Source organism: Alligator sinensis, unplaced genomic scaffold (genome assembly GCF_000455745.1).
Source record: "Alligator sinensis unplaced genomic scaffold, ASM45574v1 scaffold691_1, whole genome shotgun sequence".
Lineage (NCBI taxonomy): Eukaryota > Metazoa > Chordata > Crocodylia > Alligatoridae > Alligator > Alligator sinensis.
The window spans coordinates 167,571-188,989 of NW_005843199.1; the positions used below are offsets into that span (position 1 = coordinate 167,571).

Here is a 21,419-nt window from a genome sequence, read left to right on the forward strand (position 1 = left end):
CTAGGTTGTCATACTAAACTGGCTTCCTTTGGCAACATTTACTCTTTTTCTTCAAATGCACTCCAGATTTATCAGCATTTCACAAGCAATAATGAATTTATCCTCCCAACATTCCTGTGAGGTGGTGAAGTCTTGTGAGCCCTGTCTAATAAGGATTTAAACAAGCTGAGCAACATTGCACAGGAAGTCTATAGAAAAGGCAGGAATTGAATTCAGACACCTGGAGTCTCTGTTCAGTGCTTCACCAGCAGACTATTCCTTCTCTTCATCCATTCTAAGTTTTTAACTGTGGGGGTTCAGAAAAATGTAAATAAGCTTCAGAAGTGATAGTTCATAGTTGTGCTACCGAAGAATCAAATCCCATTTTGTTATTAACTAAAGGGGTTCAATAATTTCATATTTCAAAGGATCAACCTCTACATATTCTTAAGAACAAGAGAACATCTTTATACACGTGCTCAAAAATTATTCCTGTATTACACCTGTAAACTCTTTACTACATGGGTTGAGGTTCCTTACACTTCGGTTAAACAATTCTTTCATCATAGTTTACTAAGCTTGTAAACACTGATACTTTTTTTAATTTAGCTTAGACACAGCAGACCAGATCTGTCCTCAGTGAAACCACTGAAATTAGGGTAGTTAATATAAAATTGTTTGCTTTATCAGTTGGTAGAAATTATGTGACAAGTAAAGGTTTTATGCCACAGACTAAGGAGGTTTCATTATCTTGATAAATGTCTGCCTGATTTTTTTTTTTTAAATTTTTTTCCCCCCTCCCTACAGCACTCTTAGCCCAGATGTTGATCCAGTGCTTGCCTTCCAGCGAGAGGGTTTTGGACGACAGAGCATGTCAGAAAAGCGCACAAAGCAATTTTCAGATGCCAGTCAGTTGGAGTTCGTTAAAACACGAAAATCCAAAAGCATGGATTTAGGTAGTGAGTGATTTTTTTTTCCCTTTAATTATTTTAAATCCCAAAATATAGATTTTATAATTCCAAATGAATGTTTTATATGCAGAGATTAGATGTGAATGTGAAATGGAATGGTATGAAGTACTTTCAGCATGAATGGCTAAATGACCTCTCTATGTTCATACACTTCTAAAATGTCTACCCATTTATTTATTGTGAACCTGCAAAATAAATATAAATATACATGAATGTCATAGAAGATGAAAAAGTTAACTTAAAACATTAAAAAAAAAATCATGACCACTTCTGTTGAGTTGACATTGGGAAGATAGTAGTATTGCTACTTCATCCTGGTAACTAAAATAGCATTCACCTTTCTTTCCTATTTGGCCTTGGCCTAGCATACAGTCAGTCTTGCTGAAAATAATGAGGACATGAATGGGTGCACAAGCGGTTTATTTGAAAAATGGAAGAATAAGGAGTCCTTGTTTAGGGCCAACTGAAATATATATGCTAGAAACCCTATGTAGCAGCAATCAGGAAAGGCATTATGTTTTAAGTGCGGAAGTGATTGGTAATAAACCACTTGATAGGTGTCTATAGGTCTGTCAGTGGTTTCAGATTTTGAAGTGCAGAATCTAGTAACCTAAAACAACAAATTTTGGGACTTTAAACTTTAAGTGATCAGAATTAATCAAATGTAATAAGAGCTTGTTGCTTCATAATATTTGTGGGTATCTTCACTAAAGTTCTTAATTCACCACCTTCATGAAAGGACAGTAAGGTTGGTGGTTTTGACTTGCCTTGGCCAGTTGTGATGTCCTAACATGTAAATAACATACTGTACTTGCCTGTGATGTGAAAATGACTGACAAATTGCATGATGGTTACTAGTTTGCTGCCGTTTTTATTGGGAACATTTGCTTAATGTTGCAGATTATATGCATGAAGTGTGACATTGCCAGAGCCCCCTAACTTAAAGAGAATTGGAATGTTTGTTGCATGTGGGGCATGGGCACTAACTGGGCTAACCGTTATACATTTACCTTTTAACAGTAGCTGACGAGACTAAGCTCAGTACAATGGATGACCAGAAAACAGGTAAGAATTGACAGTAAGGCTGTTGCTATAGAAACCTTGGTCAAAGCATCTTACCACAATTACAGAACTGCCAATCAAACTGCATGGAAACATGAATATTCCAATACTTGCATGGCTGTTTTCTTTTGTTGTGGATAATCAAGTTATACAGAAGAAAAGAAAATTCTAAAGAGGTAAATATCTGAATAGTAAATTCAGATGGATTATACATTATGACTACAGGTAAACACCAGTTCCTGCTTGCTTGAAACTCATACATATTCACTACTGTTTTGATTTCCTTTTTCTTTGAAAAATCTTGAAGTCTATTCTTCTGGCCTTGAACTCTAATTTACAGTGAGATGGTTTAAAAGAGCTGATTGTTTAGCTACTACTGTATTAATACAATTTTTGAGTAATTATTTTAATTCTAAAGCTTCTATTTTTCCATTAAGTGGCCATCAACTACATATTGTAAGTCTGAGTTGTAGATTATTAGTACATGTTTATTTGCCTTGAGTATTCAAAACACAGCATAGTACTGAAACAAAAGAATATGCAAATAGAATCTGTTCCATATACCACTCATGGTAACACATGCCACACAACAATTATGAAAAATAGCTTTTAAAGCATATTTTTTATTAGTAATTAAAATAATGCACCCACTGCAATTATGATTCTTTATGATTTATTAATGCAAGTTAGCTTTTGACCTTTGGAATGCTATTTTAATTAGACTAGATCCAGAGAAGATAGTAACATTACTTATCTCTAATTATGAACAATTCACCTTTTAAACCTAAAAATATTGCATATTTTAGCATGAATCAGGGAATAGGACATTCTATACAATATTTATGATTAATAGCTTACAAGTGATTCTCCAGTTAACCACATTTTCAAGGTAAATACTGCACTGGAAACCATATGTAATGAACTGATAGGAAGATAACTTTTATGGCTAAGTACAGACAGTCAAAAACCCTGAGGCTGAATCAGTTCAGTCTTTGTAGGTTAGTCTAAACTGTAGAGATTAAACTGAGAAACACCTGGACAGGCATTCATTTCTGATTCAGGTAATGCAGCCACATACCTGCAGTGGCTCAGCTCAGAAGCCTGGGGGACACTAGAGCACAGCTAGCATGGAGTGTGTGTTCACTTCCTCTTCCTGCTTCCATATGCCTCTGGGATTTGTAGTCCACAGTTGCAGCTAGCAGTAAGTTTGAGTGAGGGAAGGCGTTTTTAACTCCCCTCCTGAGTCCCGGGCCCCAGACCCCAGATGGGGTTTGCCTTGGTGGGGAGGGGGGAAGGAGGCAGTCCCTGCCACTCCCTAACCCTTCTTAGCTGGAGCAGACTGCACAGCCCATCTGAGGGCTGGAAAGCATGCTGAGATGCTGGGGGACTGGGACTTAACTTGAACCAGGAAGGTGTTTGGGATAGAAGTTTCATAAACTGGTCTGACCCAAATCAGTTAAGTTTGATACTATATTCAACCAGGTTTATCTTAAACCAGTTTCAACCATTTTGAAACTGGTTTATGTGCACTGAACTTCTGATCTGTTACAGTTTTAAACTAGATCCAGATCACTTAAACAGGTTTATGTGTAACTTCTGTCCCTAGCCTATATGACAATAGAAGTAAATCTTTCTGACTCAGAACACAATCTAGGAAAGATTGTGTTGTATATCTATTTAACTTTACAAATTGAGTGTCCCAATGGACTAAATGCAATGGAATTACACTGTTAATAACAGAGGTAATGCGCAAGCGTTGATGGGGGGGGGGGCACAACTCCACACTGCTGCTGCCAGATGCTTGTCTGAACGGGGTACAGCCCCACTGTCAGTGCAGAAATCACCCTGCTGCCATCGTCCCCACAGCTGCTAGGCTCTGGCTCTACCTGGGCTTCAGCCTGTGCTCCACCATCAGCGCAGAAGTCTGAGGTGGTACATGTTCCCCTGTGCCACCACAATGTGTCACCAATAGTTAATAAGGTTATATGTTTATATTTTTGATGCATTGGAGCCTTACAACCAATTCTGCAACTTAAAGTAACTAGTACTCCTGGAACTAGCTGCATTGGTCATGTGCGTAAAAACTTCAAGATTGGACTCTAATTTATCCAAAATGGATTTCAATATTTTTTAGCTTGCTGTTGAATAAGAATATGACAATAACTGGCTAAAAGCCTGTATATTCAATAAGAAAATATCTCACTTAGATTAAAAGGCACATGACACTTTAATCTGCAAACCATTCTCTGTGGAAAACTGGGATTAACTCTCCTGAGGACCAACCATTTGGGTTCACCATTATACCTCTTGGCTCTTGGGCTAAATAACTAAATCAACCTTGGTGTCTGGAAAAAGGAAAGTTCATTTATTGTGTTCTTAGTTTATTTTTCCATGGTGTTAACCAGAATCTGCATGTAACCAGTGGATTTCTCCCGTTAGTAATGATGGATGTGGTAGTTTAATGAACCACGTGATGCAGTTTGTCTGAAAATTTTTATGTCAGGTTACAAAAGACAAATGTTTAATATGTTTGGTAAGCTATGTTTTGATGAACAATGTAAAGCAGAGAATTTTAGTGAGTATTTACTTTAGAAAAATAACCTCAAATGAAGTAAAAAGTGCAATTGGGTTTAATAATATTGGTTGAAACGGAAAGTAAAGTTCTCCCAACATGCGCTACTATAATAGATTTTTAATTATTTTTCTTCTGTCAGTTCACTTGAACTGTCTAATCCTTTCAGTGTTTACAGTTCATTCCAGAGGTTAGAAGCATATTCAGTAGCAATTGAGCATGGCTCACTTATCCAGCCTTAAGCGTATGGTAACTTCATTTGGTTGGCATGTCCATGTGCACCTTGTCAAGAAGCTCAAAAGTGCCTTTGAGAGCTTATGGAAATCACTTGTTTTTATTCCTGGTGAGTTTTTTTGTGTGTAGCCTCTTTAAAAAATAAAAAAGAAGCCCCCAAAACCAAAACAAACAAATACGTTTTTAGAAGTGGATGTAATTGTCAGATTGTACTTCCTGAAAGCCAGAACTGTTGCTATTACGGTATGTATCAAACTAAGAATTGCATTGGTGTTGAGAAGTAAATTAGCTTAAATATTTATTTTGGCTGTCCCAAAAACAATTAATAAAATGTCTCTTGTGGCTTTGCATAAGTTTACAAATCAGAAAGGACAGATTTTTATCTACTCAATATCTGATGCTTTGTAGTTGCATTATTAGCTTTTAACCATTTATCATAAAATGTTGCAGGAATAGGAACTGGGAAGTTAACTCCTTGAATTTAGCTGCTGATGATATTAGTTTTGTTGTTAACGTTTTCAGATTCAAAATAATTTTTAATAGTTGGAGTATTAAATAATTTAAGTGAGGAACTTCAATTAAAATTAATTTTATGGACCTTTTAAATTAACTGGTGATAAAGGAAACATCACACATCCTCTGACTGAGTGTGTGTGGATTTTTTTTGTCTTTGCAAATCACCAGCAAAGTTATGGCAGCATATCAATTCTTAACATATTATCAAAGGAGGAGAAAGTCTAGTTTAGTTGTAAGAGCAGGGAAACTCAACATCAGGGAAGGGAAAATAGAGTCTGAAAGAAGTAAAAAGTATGCATAATATTGAGGAATATGTCTCCATGGGTACACATGTTCTGTGTGGTAATATAGATGCTTGTGCAATATATATGCATGTAAATGTGAAGGTTTTTGTATCTAGTGGCAAAAAAATGAGTGAATGAGCACTTAGCTACTGTGATCAAATAGAAGAAAGACACAGGCAAGGAGCTCATGAGGTCTACTGTGAGGAGGGTGTGGGGGCTCAGATGCATGTGTATGTTGAAGTTATTGAGTGTTTGGTAGGGGACTGTGCTTCTCCTAGTGCGTAGGATGAAGCAGGGAAATGTGCATGTAGTGGAGGGGTACGTGGTATGTATCCATAAGCACATAAAAAACTGCCATTCACTGGGTCAGACTATATGTCCACCTATCCCAGCATCCTGTGTCACAGTGGCCATGAATAGATGCTGATGGGGAGATGAACAAGGCATGTCCAGACGTTTCCATCCTCTGCTGCTCTCTCGCTGCAGTAGGAAACAAAGGAGTGAAAGAAGTGCATAGGTAGCCATGCAGACATGAGACCTGCACAAGGCTGAGTAGAGCACATGTATATTACCCTGACACAAGAGTGCAGAAGAGTGCTAGTCTGAAGGAGTATGTTACAGTATGACAGGGGTGTATGGCTGTGACAGGGTATGAGCCAAATGCATTATTAATAGTCTTAATGGCTAGGGACAGAAGTTGGACATAAAGTGGTTTAAGGTATCTGGATCTGGTTTAAACCTGTAACAGAACAGAAGTTACGTGTGCATAAATCAGTTTCAAAATGGCTGAAACTAGTTTAAGATAAAAGCTGCTTGAATGTAGTATCGGACTTAACTGATTTAGGTCAAACTGGTTTATGAAACTTCTGTCCCAGTCCCTTTTCTGGTTCAAGTTAAATCACAGTCCCTCAGCATCCCAGCATGCTTTCCAGCCCTGGGCTGGGCTGTCAGACACAGAGAGCAGGGCTGGCCTTGCCCCTCTGCTCCCTAGCTGGACCAGTGACAGCTGGCTCACTGCCCCCCCACCCCCCGGGAAAAAACCCCTACTGGGTGGGGGTGGGGGGCTAAACGTCCCTTCTCCGAGTATGGAGCTGCCCTGCTCTGCTTACAGTGTTGGTTGTGACTGTGGACTACAAATCCCAGAGGCACCTGGAAGCAGGAACAGGAAGTGATGAGCAAACATACAGAGTCCTGCTGCTGTGAGTCTGAACTACAAATCCCGGAGACCTTGGGAGCAGCAGGAAAAGGAACGGCCCATGCTGGCTACATGCCAGAAAGCTGTGCTCTATCACCCCCTGGCTTCTGGCTTAAGCCACTGCAGGCATGTGGCTGCATTTCCTGAATCAAAAGTGAATGTCTGTTCATTTGCTTATTGGTTCAATCTTTGCAGCCTAGACTAACCTGCGAAGACTGAATCAATTTAGCTTTTTGCTTTTTGACTGTCTGTACTTAGCCCATATGTGGGCCCTGTATATGTGTGTGTGTATGTGTATGTGTGTGTGTGTATTGTGAGGGGGCAGGGTGGCATGGATGAACATTTATATTGGCATGAGGGGAATGTTTGCATGTGGAATGGTTTTCACAGGGAGTATCATTGTTTCAGATGGCTGGCTACATCAAAAGGCCTTTGTTAAAGAATTTTTCAGGAAAATCCCAATGTCTTTGAATTTTAAAATAATAAAAGGCCCACGCCTTACTTATGCAAACGTAATTTGGGTAGGAAAGATAAAATTTTGTGTTCCTTTTAAATACAGTACCAAGATTTGAATGTGTTAGCTTGCCTACTGCAAACAGTGCAGCTGCACTAGAGTGGCATTCTGGCCCAAGTAATTTGCCCTGTTGCTTCCGGGACCTGAGCTGTCTTGGGTAACTCTGGCACTGCATTGTGCTAGGTGGATATTTTATTGTTAAAGAAAATGTTGTTATTTTTATATTAGCACTGTCATGGAGAAGACCAAGTTCTGATGTTTTCATAGATACGGGATATAACTTTGTTTAAAAAAAAATAAAAAAATAACCAAGCATCTCGAGAGATTTTAGGTAACCACTGGTTTTCTGGTTGGTGGTCTCAGTTTACAGGAAGACAGCCATATGTTTTGGAAACAGTTGCCTTACTATGAAATAGCTGTTATATAGCTATTTATTTTTAATACCCTCAGTATTTTCTGTGGCTATTTCACAGTACTTACATTTCTTATGTGAGGATACTTCCATCTTTAAGCTCCTACAACCTGTCCACATTTATGGTGATGACCACCCAAGTTTAATAAATATTCTTACCATTTCTGCAATCCATTATTAGTTTTACAGTGCTTTAGGAACATTAGGTCATACCCCATCTAGCTTTTCCTTTGGGAAAGCGTGACTTACATAAATATTGTTCTTACAATGATCTGTATTGGACAGCAGGAAATGGAATTTGTTTAATGTCCTTTACAAGCATAAATAGACACACAAATCCTTGCTTTATAATTACTGTTTACAAAAAAATGTATGTAGCTATTCACTAGTTAAGAAAAGATGCATGGACTTTTCATTTCAAAAGATTGCAAAGCAGAATATGAAATAAGAAACTTTGCAGCAAGTTGCAACGTCAGCAGCTACTTTTTTCCCTTTATATGTAAAATTAAATCTATAAACCAGCTGCTTTATTTGCGACTGCCTTGTCTTTTACTCTTCTCTTTCAAAATATTAGCATAGCATTTATTTTGTCTTTGAATTGGTTTTAACAAACTAAAACATGAAAATAAACTACTCACCGCATTTGCTATACTTTGTTATCAGTGAAAGAATATAAAATAGATACATAATATAAAAGAAAACAATTCATAACATTTTTTGAGTAATGAGTAAGTTGGAAACATTTATTTGATGGAGTAAGATGACAGCTATGTGAAATAATTGCATCAATTATTATAATTGTAAACTTCAAACTATGCTCACAGAAGTTTGGTGAACATGGTCTGAGATTTGTTTGCATAGCTGGGAAGCCGTCAAAACTCCCTATTCCCAGCTGGTCACCCCAGCTGTTCCTTGCCCCCGACTATCACTCTGACCTCTGCCCTCCAATGCTATCAGTTGTCCATGAGGGGGGGGTTCTCCTCTGAGGTGTGAGTTCATTAAATTTAAACTTACAAGTGAATCTATAGGGGCTTGTTTGTTTCTATGCTCTCAGATCCAATGACAGGGTTCTTTTTGTAGACCTCTGAATGAACCTAACTACAGGATTTCTACAGCCCTGTGACAGATGATTTTTCTACAAATTCATCATATCAGAAAGGCAGCTGTGGAAGAGAACTTTGGCAAGAGGGTGTTTGAGTTAATTTGGTCTCAGTTTAGCTCACTGTTTCTCAAACTTGAAAACTGTGTACTTTCTCAGGAAAATGAACCCTGCTTCAGTCCTCATCCCCTTCAACTGCCCCATGTAAGCAGGAAACATGGAGGAAACTTGAATTGCCATAAAACAGGGGTGGCCAACCTGTGGCACGTGCAGTCTCTGTGAGGCACGGGGCAGACTGAGGAGAGGACAGGCAGCACAGTGGCAGATAGGGGGCAGGGAGCAAAAAGCAGAGCAGCAAATCAGGCATGGGGCACAGGGCAGGGAGCAGAGCAGAACAGTGGACTGGGCAGGGGCACGAGCAGTGCTGTAGCAAGGCGGGGCGAGTAGGGTGACTGCCTCAGGTACTGAAGCAAAAGGGTGCCAACAGGCTCTGCCCAGCTGGGACAGGGCGCGTAATGGAGCTGTGAGCAGCTCGTTTGTGGGGGCTTAAGGATGGGGGGAGGGCGGCTTCTGTCGCTGTGTGCACTCCCGGGCAAGCAAGGGGGGGGTGTGCCCCCCAGATCTGTGCGTAGGGTTGGGGCGGGCTGCTGCTACGAGCTTTGCCCTGAGCGCCAAACTTTGTTGCTGCAGCACTGGGCATGAGTCAGGGAACAGAAAGCAAAGCAGTTGATTGGGGAGGAGAAAGGGATGGATTGGTACTCAGGGGGAGTGTGGAGCTAATTTGTGGCTCATCTGCCAAAAAGGTTGGCTTTCACTGCCATAAAAATCAAAAAAAAGTTTTGTTTGCACCTGAGAAGAAGAAAAATAAAGAGGTGGGTAAGAAAGTCCATTAATATCTTATCCATGCTCCAAAACTAAGTTAAGTGTTTCAAAATGTATTTGGCTGGTACCAGTTCCCAGCACTACCCTTGAACTAAGACGTCCCAGGATTGTAGGCTTACCTCAGGTGAGGCCAAATATTACCTGAGTGATTGGGTCCCAAATTTATGCCCCTTCAACAAGTACATGATCTTGCCCCACCCATTTAGATTATTTAGGTTCGGTTTATAATAAAATTTGTACACTTTGTGGTATGTCTTTAAAACTGAGCTGAAAAAACACTTCTCAAAATTACTAAGCAATTAGCATTTTATTGAGAGCTTATGCTGAAAATGTAGGATAATTTTATGACTGTAAGATCTTATTCTCCATCTTTCCTAATGATCATACAAGAAGTGTTCTGCTTTAAAAGAAATAACCAATTTGTCTTCATGCCATTTAGGTTGATATCACTGATGATTTTTTAATCTAGGATGTTGTTTTAAGCTTGGTAATTTATCATTTTAGTAGTAAAACAATAGTGATGGTGGTAACTTCTCACTAAATTGAGAACATTGTCAGTTTCATTGATTATGACTTGACATACTCTTTTGTTGTTGAGACCAACAAATCTTCAGAGAATTCCTTTCAGATTACATATAAATGATGTGAATAGTGTTAACTATATCTCTGTAGTCTTTCACTATAGATGTGAATAATCAAGCATACAGTAATCCATACTAATCCTAATTAACATTTTTTTAACCATTAAGGTTCCCCAACCAGAGATGTGGGACCTTCATTAGGTCTGAAGAAATCCAGTTCATTAGAAAGTCTGCAGACAGCCGTTGCTGAGGTGACTTTGAATGGTGACATTCCTTTCCATCGTCCGCGTCCACGGATCATCCGAGGACGAGGCTGCAATGAGAGCTTCAGAGCTGCAATTGACAAATCATATGATAAGCCTGTTGCAGATGATGATGATGAAGGCATGGAAACCTGTAAGTAAACAATTACTCTATCTTCCATTTTAATTAGCTTTGAAGGATTACAAACAGACTTTTAATTTAAGCAGGGGTTAGATGCAAAGGCAAATGTCATGTAAGGATTTTTTTAAATAAGTCAAACTTCTCTTCATTATGATAGATCAGGCTATATAAGTGTTCACATCCTTTGCACCAGTATTCACAAATGGTGATAATCTGAAGTTACCTCTCCTTCTAAACTAAGAAAGTGAAATTAAAATGAGCACACGTATTTGAATGATGTATTCTGAAATGCTTCTGTAAAACAATTTATGATTTTGTTTCATTTAAAATTTAAGTAAAGGAAAAAAATAGAATTTAAGTTCAGGGAGATGGGGAATCAGCATGACAGAGTACAATCATGTGATATGTTGACAAAAATTAGCACTGTCCTTTAATTAGAATGACTAAGGCTGGCAGATCTAATAAAATATAAAGTTAATGACCAGCTATTACCCATCCTAATGAGCATTCATTTACATTTTCAGTTCTTTAACCCCAAGTGTGACCCAACATGTGGAGAATGTCATTAACATAAAAGAATCACTTCAAAGCTAACCTTATCATTATTGAACTATGTAAGAATAGGCTGGTAAAATGACAATCCACATTGAATGAAAATAGTATGAATGGTAAATTACCTCAATTAGGGGGTTGTATTAAAATTATTAAATTTTTAACCTTCATGTTGTACTACCTTCAAATTATCACCTACCAGAAGATTTTTTTTAATCAACCTACAATTATTTGAAAGAAATTTATCAATGAAGCAGAGTCTGGAAAGTCTGAAACGCTAAAATTATTAGCCTGAAAATGAACAAAAAGAACAAAGTGAATTTTTTACCTTCTCTGCCCTTACCTTTTGAATTACTTTTCATTTTCAGAAAATCTGTCCTTTAATAAAAATATTGGTCCTGTAATTGTTTTCATTAGATGCTATTTACAAAATTACCCCTCTTCTTTCTTAATATATCTGTTTCTAAAAATATTACATGACTGAAACTGAGATCATGTTGTCAATCAATTTTCTTAAAAATAGTTACAGATAGAATTAATTCCAACTCCCCTCCCCTTGGCAATTTCATGTATCAGTGATGCTGAATGCTGGTCTGGTAATGCTAGCTGTCAATCTATTGTTAACCAATGGTGGAATGAGAATGAGACAATGTGTAAAATGATCCTGATTGTTCATCCTAAGTGCTTGTCTAGGGTCTGTTGGGACATGAGACCATGTTTTTCTAAATGGTTTTGTTTGGTGTAAGCGAAATGACAGTAATTTCCTGTTTTAAGACACCAGATACCCGGGGCTCACTGGGAATAAAAGTTTCAAGTGGTTTAACCTAATTTAAGCAAAAAACAGACACTTAAAAGAAACATACAAAACTGTTATCATTAAACATTTTCTAGATTGTGTAGGCTTGACATAATATTGTGAGAGGTTTTGAACCTGTTACTTTGACTTTATTGCATGAGGTACTGAAATGCATATGGCTGCTACTATATCCTTTTGGATGGGTGCAGTATGCGTTTCTTAGTCAAATATATTCACCCTATGCAAGCCAGGCAACCTGCCTGGCATAAGGAGAAGACACAGCAGGTCCATGTGTACCAACCTATCTCAACCACTTATCCAGTTTGAGGAGACTCGTACATATAGACATACAGTAATCTTACACTCACAAGGGAACAGAAGTTGGATTGGGCCCAGTCAATTCACAGTGTCTGGCAAATAATGTGGGCTTTTTACACAATTGCCAGTCTTTGTGTACCTGGGTCAGGACTGGGTGTAATCTTATACTTTTGTTTCCTAAAACTTTGTAAAACGTACAAAATACCATCTCATAGTGCTGCCTTCAAGTGATTTTAATAGCACAAATATCACATCATCTTAAGTGATTCAGAAATGTCATAGTATTGTCAGTATCTGAACAATAGAAAAAAATATTTGAATTGCCAAAGTTCATCTCCTAGACTTTATACAGTGCAGCTTGTGGTTTCCCTTCTTGCCATTGAGGGTAAGAACAGTTGAGTCTAACCAGTCATACTGTGCTTGGAACAGAGTGGAACATCTTATCTTGGGATCTTGTTTCTGAGGGGTTTATAATAATCTTAATGTTGCATTTGATTGCAGTCTTTTCCATTTTATGTAAATTATATATCTCTTCATGTTCCAGGGAACTTGCCAAATGAGGTCTGCAGTTGGTCAAAGTTTGGACGCTCCTGAATAGCTATTTTAGCACCACTGTTAAATGTCTCGCTACTGCCATAACTGTGCCCTAAGTTTTTAAAATTATATTTAAATTGTACTTAAGTTATATTCAAATTTAAATTATAATTATGTTTTATAATTGTTTGAAATAAATGTTACTTGTCCCCATTACAAAATTCAAGCAACTTGGTGGTAGCCAGTTTGCTGCTGCCTTAAGAGTGTGTATTCATGTTTTGCTTGAAATTTTTCCTATTTCTCTTCCAAACATTTTAGAAGTATGATTGCTTTTCCCTGCCACTTAGTGGCCCTTGTTGGACTAGCAAAACAATAGCACTGAATTGCATTTATGAAGTAATTTTTAACATGTGATCATCACATTAAAAAAAAGACTCGAACTATGGAGATACTGTATGTGATAAAGGGCCTCTCTTTTGAATATAATTTCTCTCCTTGAAACAATATTTTATTCAAATAGTTAAAAATAGTATGAAAACAGATGGAAATGTCCAATTCTATGAAAACATTTTAAAAGAGATTTGATAAGGATTCTTCTGTGTTGTAATGGCTACAATCAGATAACAGTGGCAGAGTCGTGTGGGTGTTTAGTTCATGAGAATCATTGTGCTTGTTTTTTTTAATGGTTGGAATAGCTGACTAGGAGCAAAACGTCTATCTCTGGTGTGTTGTCTTAGAACAAGTCATTTGAATCTGGAGAAATTGGCAAAGCTTTCTAATCTTTGTTGACTCTAAATTGCTAGAGCCTACAGTTGCATTAAATATCACAATAAGTAGTCTAGAAGCTGAGTTATGAAACAGCTTCACATTAAGTAGCTTCAATTTCTCTTGTGTCTCTTTTATACTTTATGGCCTAATTAGGAGAATAGCTTCACAATACCTTCTTTGTAGATCTCTTTAACACATTGTGGTTTGTGAAATGACTTTGGTCTTTCAGCTTACATTGATGGTCTAGCATATCCTGAGTTAATTTTTCCCTGATATGGCCCAAATGGAAAGGAAAAAAAAAAATCTTTTATATTTCTCCTGTAACCTAATGTCATTACTGCAACTTGAGAAAAATTAGAAGTTTCATTTGTAGCTTGGGCTTGAATTTTAATTGGCTAACATTTGCATTTGTTCTAAACACTAGTAATTAGGTAGATGTTAATTGCTGAATGACTGTGCTACATAACATAGAAACTAGTTTCTTTGTGTCATGCCTTTTTAAAACCTGGAAATCCACTTATTGCAATGTGCCATGAGGGAAAAGATATCCTAGTTTGCTAGGCACAGTGTAGGGTGTGGTGCAGACTAAGAAGTTAATCATAGCCAAACAACTGTGAGCCTGATAGAAAAATATTGATTGCAGAGCTGCTGTGGAAAGAAAGCAATATTATCTCTATAGAATATGCAAAATAAATAATAAAGGGGGATGCATTGTTATGACAAGATGTTTAGCAACTTAGTGTAGTACAATCCCTTTAATACATGTTTAGGATTAATGTAATATGTGATTATTCTGAGTATAAAAACCATAGGTCAGAATTCATTCATCTTTAAAATTCTAGCAAATATAACTAAAGAAATCCATGACTCCTTTATTTGTCAGATTTAAATTTAGTTTTACTATTTTGTTCATTTGCAGTCACAGATCGTATAACTGTCTGCACCAGCAACAGATTTCAGGTGCAAATTTTTATGCACTGAACATTAAAGGCTAATTTTAAATATGGTCCTCTATGTCTAATGCTACACTTTTCATAATCAAGTACATCACTGAGTTCCATTTCTGTTAGTAAACACCACAACCCTAAAATTACTATTGTGGATATGTATATGAGAAGATTCCTGTTTAATTTTTTGTGCAATGAAAGTGCACCTGCAACTGAAGAATCATATAGGCTAGGGATAGACATTCAAAAAACCTGAGCCTGAATTGATTCAATCTTTGCAGGTTAGTTTAACCTGGCTAGGCTGAATCAGTTTTGTAATATGGCAGACATCCCGGAAATGCAGGCATGCCTGAAGTGGCTTAGACTGGAAGCTGGGGGACGCGAGAGCAGCCCTCCCTTCCTTCCACAGCACTGAGCTGACCTGAGACGGGTGTGGCCAGGCCCTGTCAGGATGCTCTGATTAGCCCAGTAGGGAATTGATAACAGTGTTTATCACTCAGTTAAGAAAACAGAGGGATATTACCAGCTACTTGTTGATTCTGCCTGTTGATTCAGCATGGACAATAGCCAGCATGTGGTCTGCTAGCAAGTACATAGACACCTCCTCAGCAAGGCAGAGGGGAGGGGGGGAATTCCTGCTTAGCGGGGAGAGCAGGAGCAGCTCCAGTCTCTGGAGCTGCAGCCAGGGAGCAGAGTGGAGGGGCCAGCCCTGCTGTGGAGCAGAGAGCTCTGCCCAGCCCAGAGAGCATGTCAGGATGCTGGGGCAGCCTGATTTTACTGCCAGGGGTCTGGGACAGACATTGCACAAATTGGTTTGACCCAAATCAGTTATGGTATGATACTACATTCAATCAGGTTTATCTCCAGTTGGTTTCAGCCATTTTCAAACTGGTTTATGTGCACTGAATATCTGTTCTGTTACAGGTTTAAACCAGTTTCTGATCACTTAAACTGGTTTATGTGTAATGTCTACCCCTAGCCATGATCTTTATTAACTCCTAGGATCTACAATGGACAAGTTAAAAACATGATTCTGATGGAACCCTTCCGCTCTTTCTGACGACTTAGGTTCCAAAACTCTAGTTTTGATTCAGAAATAAATGTTCTCTAATATGTTTGGCCTCAAATACGGCTCCTGGACTATGCTTGTTTTCTGTTCTTGGATGAGTGAGATATTTTTAAAGTTCTAAAATGTTTGGTGAACAAATCCAGTGCAAATCAGATGGCCCAGCCCAAGTGTTGTGGTCTTACAGAAGAACTGCAAACTGCTCAGCGATCTGCAGTCAAGTCTTTGAATCTTTAGCAACAGATAACAACAATAGGCCCAAAACTGTTTCTGTACCTTCATAGGCAGACAAGATTCTTTGGGTAAATGTGATATCTTTTATTAGACCAACTAAATGCTTGGAAAACTTGTTCTTTGTGAGTTTTCAGGTGCAAACATCCTTCTTCAGGAATAAGGAGAGTCTGCTGGTGCTATACATTTCCTCTGTGCCTTCATGACTCTTATGGGCCATGATCAAGCCACATCTAGTGAAGGAATGAAATGGTGGGGATTTCTTATCTTTTACCCCTTGGTTTCAGCTCTTATATAGGTTGTAACACAACTTCAGTGTTTCTACACTGCCAAAATGAATTTAAAACTCATCAGTTTATTTCAGGTCCAGAAAATAACACACTGTATGGGTTGACAGTGCTAATCACTATTTTGCAGTGTGGCTGTTTCAGCAAAGTATAGGAAAATGCAAATCGTTTGCTTTTTCATGTAAACATAATTCAAAGTATTTGAGGTACTGGCCAGCACAGTTTTTCCAGGAATGTAGTGTTATACATTACTCTGAGCTTGCAGGGATGCAGTTATTTTGGCCCCAAAAGATTAAATGGTTTGGGTTCTTTCCTATTAATCCATTGGAAATTTTTGCAATCTCTGACTGAAGACTCATTTAGAAATACACAGAAACACAGACTTATGTATACCATCATTTTTTATTTTGTCATGTAGTCTTGCAAGGTCTTATCCATTCTACGTTATAGAACCCTATTATCCGAAGCAACAAGTATTCAATATGGATTCAGATTCGGCCAATTCAGAGGAACAGTGATTCAATTTGGTGATCTGAGTCACTGTCCCAATTTGATTTGGCCGGATCATATTCGAAGATTCCGCGCCGATTTGGAGATTCAGCCATAGACTAAACAGGCAGCAGTCCTTGATCACACTGGACACATCTGCCTTCAGCTGGTAAGTCTGTTGTGGTGGGGGGGAGGGAAGGGGCATGGGGGGGAGGGCAGATCAATGGCCCCACAGCGAGGGAGGGTTTGGGGCTGGGACATTTCTGGTGGGTCCTCCAGTGGCTCTCACCCCTGGTCTGGGAGGTCATGGGAGCAGGCGTATGCCCCCAGATCTGAGCGGGCTGGGCTGGGCTGGGCTGGGCTGCGCTCCGAACGGGCAGTGGTAAACACTGGGAGCAGGGGCTATGCCCTTCCATGGCTTGTTAAACTGGGGCAGGGAGGTGTGGGATGGTGCCGCTGCGCTGCCTCAGACAAGTAGTACACAGCAGCAAAAGCTGCTCCAGCCTCCCCATGGCTCCCAGAGAAGCCGTGGCTTAGCCCCGGCTGGGCGAGCAGTGGCAGGGTATGGGGGCAGCCACGTGCATCTGGATCGGGGCAGGGCCGGTGGCAGGTGCTATGAGGAATTTTAGGGTGGCTGCAGTCCCCCATAGCTCCTGCTTCACTGTGCTCTTTGGGGTGGGATGGAGTCAGGGCCACAGCTATGCTCCGGGTTGTGGCTGGCTTCACCCACCCTATGGAGCACAGCCTGGTGGTGGGCAGTTGGGGCTAGCCACCTGGAACATAGCCCAGAGGCTGCCCGCCCTGCGGAGTGCAGGCCAGTGGCAGGCTGCTGGGGCTAGCCTCTCGGAGCACAGCCTGCCCCACATAGATCTGGGGGCACACTCCCACTCCCATGCCCTCCTGGACTGGTGGCACATAGTGGTGGGAGCCCCCCCTCCCCAAGTTCCATGCCACCCCTCCCTGGCTGGGCATCTTGTCCCAGCCCCAATCCCTCCCTTGCTGTGGGGACATTCATCTGCCACCCCCACGCCCCTTCCCTCCATGCACCACAACAGTTTTACCAGGTGGAGGCAGCTGTGTCCAGTGTGGTCAAGGACTGCTGCCTGTTTAGTCTATGGCTGAATATTCGAATCGGCACTGAATCTCTATGAATCAATTCGGAGGTCTCCTGATTTCAATTTGGATTCAGAGATTTGGCCACCAAATCGGACCAAATTGCCTCTGAATCGAATCGGCTACCAAAGCTCTACACAGCCCTATTATCCATTCTACATTATAGAGCCCTAGAACCTCTAGGGTCTTTGTCTCAACCAGTGAAAATTCTTTGGAGGGATAAAAGCTATAACACGTTCTAAGGGGGTTGGCAAATATTCATTTAATAGGGCCATGGGGTCTGACCCATGATCCCAACAGTGATGCCTCTTGCCATGCCACACGTGCATAGCAGGAGTTGTGATCATTAGGATCAGAGATCAGATCCAAATAGAGCCACTGTGCCATCAGGAAGCCCAAAGCATGGGTTTGCAAGTGCTAGATGGGCAGGAGTGGGGAGGGGAGAGTAGATTGATTTCCTCTATCCTGACAGCTGCAAGATCTTGGGATCCCACCCAGGGACCTAAAGGAAATGGGAAGCCTATCCCCATTCCAGGATCCCAGTGGATGTCTAAAACCGCATGTGTTGCTAGGCAACTAAACACTTAACAAATGAGTTACTTTCTTCATGGTTACCTAATTGTAATGTACATGTCCTGCTGAAAAAATTCCTATCATTTGTTTGAACCTTTTTCATTAACATTCTTTTCTTCACTCTTTTAGTGGAGGAAGACACAGAGGAGAGTTCAAGATCAGGTAGAGAATCTGTGTCCACAGCAAGTGACCAGCCATCTCACTCACTAGAGAGACAGATGAATGGAAGCCAAGATAAGGGGGACAGGAGAAAAGCTGGGAAGGATAAGAAGAAAGACCGAGATAAAGAGAAGGATAAAATCAAGGCAAAGAAAGGAATGTTGAAAGGCTTGGGAGATATGTTCAGGTAAGTGCTATGCCATCAGAGTTTATAAGAATATTACAGAATGGCATTTAATGTTTTGGTTATTTGTACTATGGTAGCTCCTGAAGACTACCTGCTGTACAAAAGATTTTTTTAAAGTCTTTATAGCACCATACTATGTTCTCCATCCAATGAATAGATTCACTGCAGTTCTTCTGAGAGGGGCAAAACAATTCACAGCCTGTTGGAGGCAGAGCTAAGGTCACTTTTGTGAATGCTCTAAGAGCTGTCATAGCCCTTCAACATGACTTGAAGAGCCTTGCGGGGCCTCTAAAGTATAGTAGCTCTCTTGGCAGCTTGTGGGCCGCTGTGCTGCTTGGTTTCGCCACAGTGCTATATGATATGAACCCACCCTCCCCTGCCTTTGTGGCATAGGCATTGCACCCTGTACCAGAGCTCACGAGAGGGTCCTTGGGAGACTATAGTGACACCTGTCCACCTGGCAGGGGTTACCACCATGAGGTGGTTTTCAGCCCAGGTGGTTACCTGGCACAGAAGATGCCCTTCTTCTTGGCCTTGAATGAGATGGTGTAGTTAGACGGTAGAGACCTGTCCATTGCACTGTGGGCAGGCACCCCTGCAAGTGCCTACAAATGCCTTCAAAAGTGAGGATCTTGGCTACACAATTTATAGTGATGGGGGATTGCTCTTGGGCTTTCTCTCTAGCTTGCTCCTTTGGCCTTTTAGCTAGGGATAGGTGAGCTTAGGGAGCATCTGAATTCCAAGGCCTACAGGCTTGGGCCTTGCATGCAGGATGCCTACTATGGATAATGGAGTATCTGAAGCCATAGGCTGAAGAGTCTGGGAGGCAGGATACTTGCTGGTAATAGTGCCACACAGGCTTGAAAGATTAAGCTCTGCTCAGTTGATAGAATCTGGAAGTGATTTGAACCAAGACACAAAATTAAAAAACAAACAAACACCAAAAATGTTGTTCATGCAGTGAAAGAACTCTCCTCCAACTGGAAAACTGTACACCAGTCCTGTACTTGTGCCTATCCAAAAGAGGCCAAAGCAGGACTGAAGCATTCACCCAGTGAATAAATACAGGTCTGATAGTTGTTTTAAAAAAAGGAATCCATCACAGCCTGGAACACAATTCTCAAGTGATTTTTATAAACTTTTGAGAGAACTTTGTTATGGGGAAAGGGAAGAAAGGAAGTTAAGTCTTCTTTCTGGCAAGGGTAAATATATTTCAACGACAGAGGATTGTTAAGTTACTGTTTGTTCTTTTGTGTATATATATATATATATACAGTGAGTCATTATTCAAATTTAACTTTGAGGCAGAGTATCATTTTAAGTGTTCATTAATAGTGAGTCTGTCATGAAAAGGTACAAATAGAGCTTCAATTTAGCTCAATTAATTTGCTATTTGTTACACTTATTCTACAAAGAATTTATTTAAGTTTAGTTAATTATCATTCACAGAAATGTTTATTCAAAAGTGCACACTACAGTGCAGGGATAATCTCATAGTTAAAGCAGTAGAAGTGGAAATTGGGTATATTTGTCATCCCACTGAGGTGTTTTGGGGCCCTGCAATGCACGTCCCGCTCAGTATCCTCATTTGGATGTATGGTGTAGCAGACATGGAGGGACAAAATTATTCATGTAGAAGACTTAAAATGCACTGGGATTTTTGCTTTAGTGTAAGTTCTTTCTACAGACTCCCATTTCATGATGTTTATTTGTGATGTAAATCACTTTCCACCATATAAGGGTTGTAGGTAGTGTGGGAAGTAAAATAAGTAGCACCCCTTGAAATAATAAGGAACAGGTATGAGGCTCAGCAAAGCACTTAAAAAGGAAGGCTTTTCTTTGTTCCTGAGCTTTCTCATCTATAAAGTGATGGTACAAATGGTATTTGTACACAGTGCTATGCTTCTCAGAGGTCCTGAAGCAGAGGCCTTGATATTACAGTACATATTCAGACCACTCGCTTTCAAAGAGTTCTATAGAGCAAGTGTCAAACAGCCCACAGGCCAGATCTGGTCCATGGAACCATTTCAGCCAGCCCACTGGTACTCCAGAAGTTGGGGGGCATGGCCAGTTGCTGAATTTGTGGTTCCTGAACCCCAGTGAACATGGCCATCAGTGGCAGGGGTTTGAGCAAGGGCTATGCAGCTACTGTCCTCACTTGCCCTGGTGCTGCCTGATTCCCTGACCTATGCTGTCACCTGATCCCTGCCCTGCCCTGCTGGTCCCACCCTTTGACCTGTGCTGCCCCACTAATGTAGATCAACATTTCTGGCCCTGGAACCAGACCTGGCTCCATCTCAGTGGCTGGTGGTTCCATGGACCCAAGAGACCCATGCAGTCTGGATTTTCTCCAGGATCTAGAGTGTGTTTGTTCCCCACACGATAGAGAGAGAGGGGCTCCTGCAAGTTGTCATAGGATCAGGATCTAAAGATTTAATGTATCTATGTTGCTCTGAGGTCTTCAGATAAAACCTGCTAAAGCAGTGGTGCTCAAATGTTTGGCTCTGTGGGCCACATTGGGCCCTGAACTCCAGAATCAAGCCTTGATTCATCACTGCCCAGCTCCACATGTCAGGATTGGGCTCTGCACCACCTCTGCCTAGCTCCATGTGACAAGATTGGACCTCCTGCTGCTCCGATAAGCCCTGTGCAGTCCTGTTCAGTCTCCTTCCCCTCATTTGCTCCCCACTGCCCCGATTAGCCTCATGCTGCAC

General features: G+C 40.3%; 1 protein-coding gene across 1 annotated transcript in view; it reads left to right on the forward strand.

The window, feature by feature from the left end:
- The window catches only part of LOC102372201 (partitioning defective 3 homolog), a 196,974-nt gene that overhangs the window by 114,638 nt on the left and 60,917 nt on the right, over positions 1 to 21,419 (forward strand). Inside the window, exons 13-16 of the mRNA XM_006037929.2 lie at positions 787 to 935; positions 1,971 to 2,015; positions 10,470 to 10,697; positions 18,489 to 18,705. Coding sequence (XP_006037991.2) covers positions 787 to 935; positions 1,971 to 2,015; positions 10,470 to 10,697; positions 18,489 to 18,705 — 639 coding nt within the window. The remainder of the gene's footprint in view (positions 1 to 786; positions 936 to 1,970; positions 2,016 to 10,469; positions 10,698 to 18,488; positions 18,706 to 21,419) is intronic.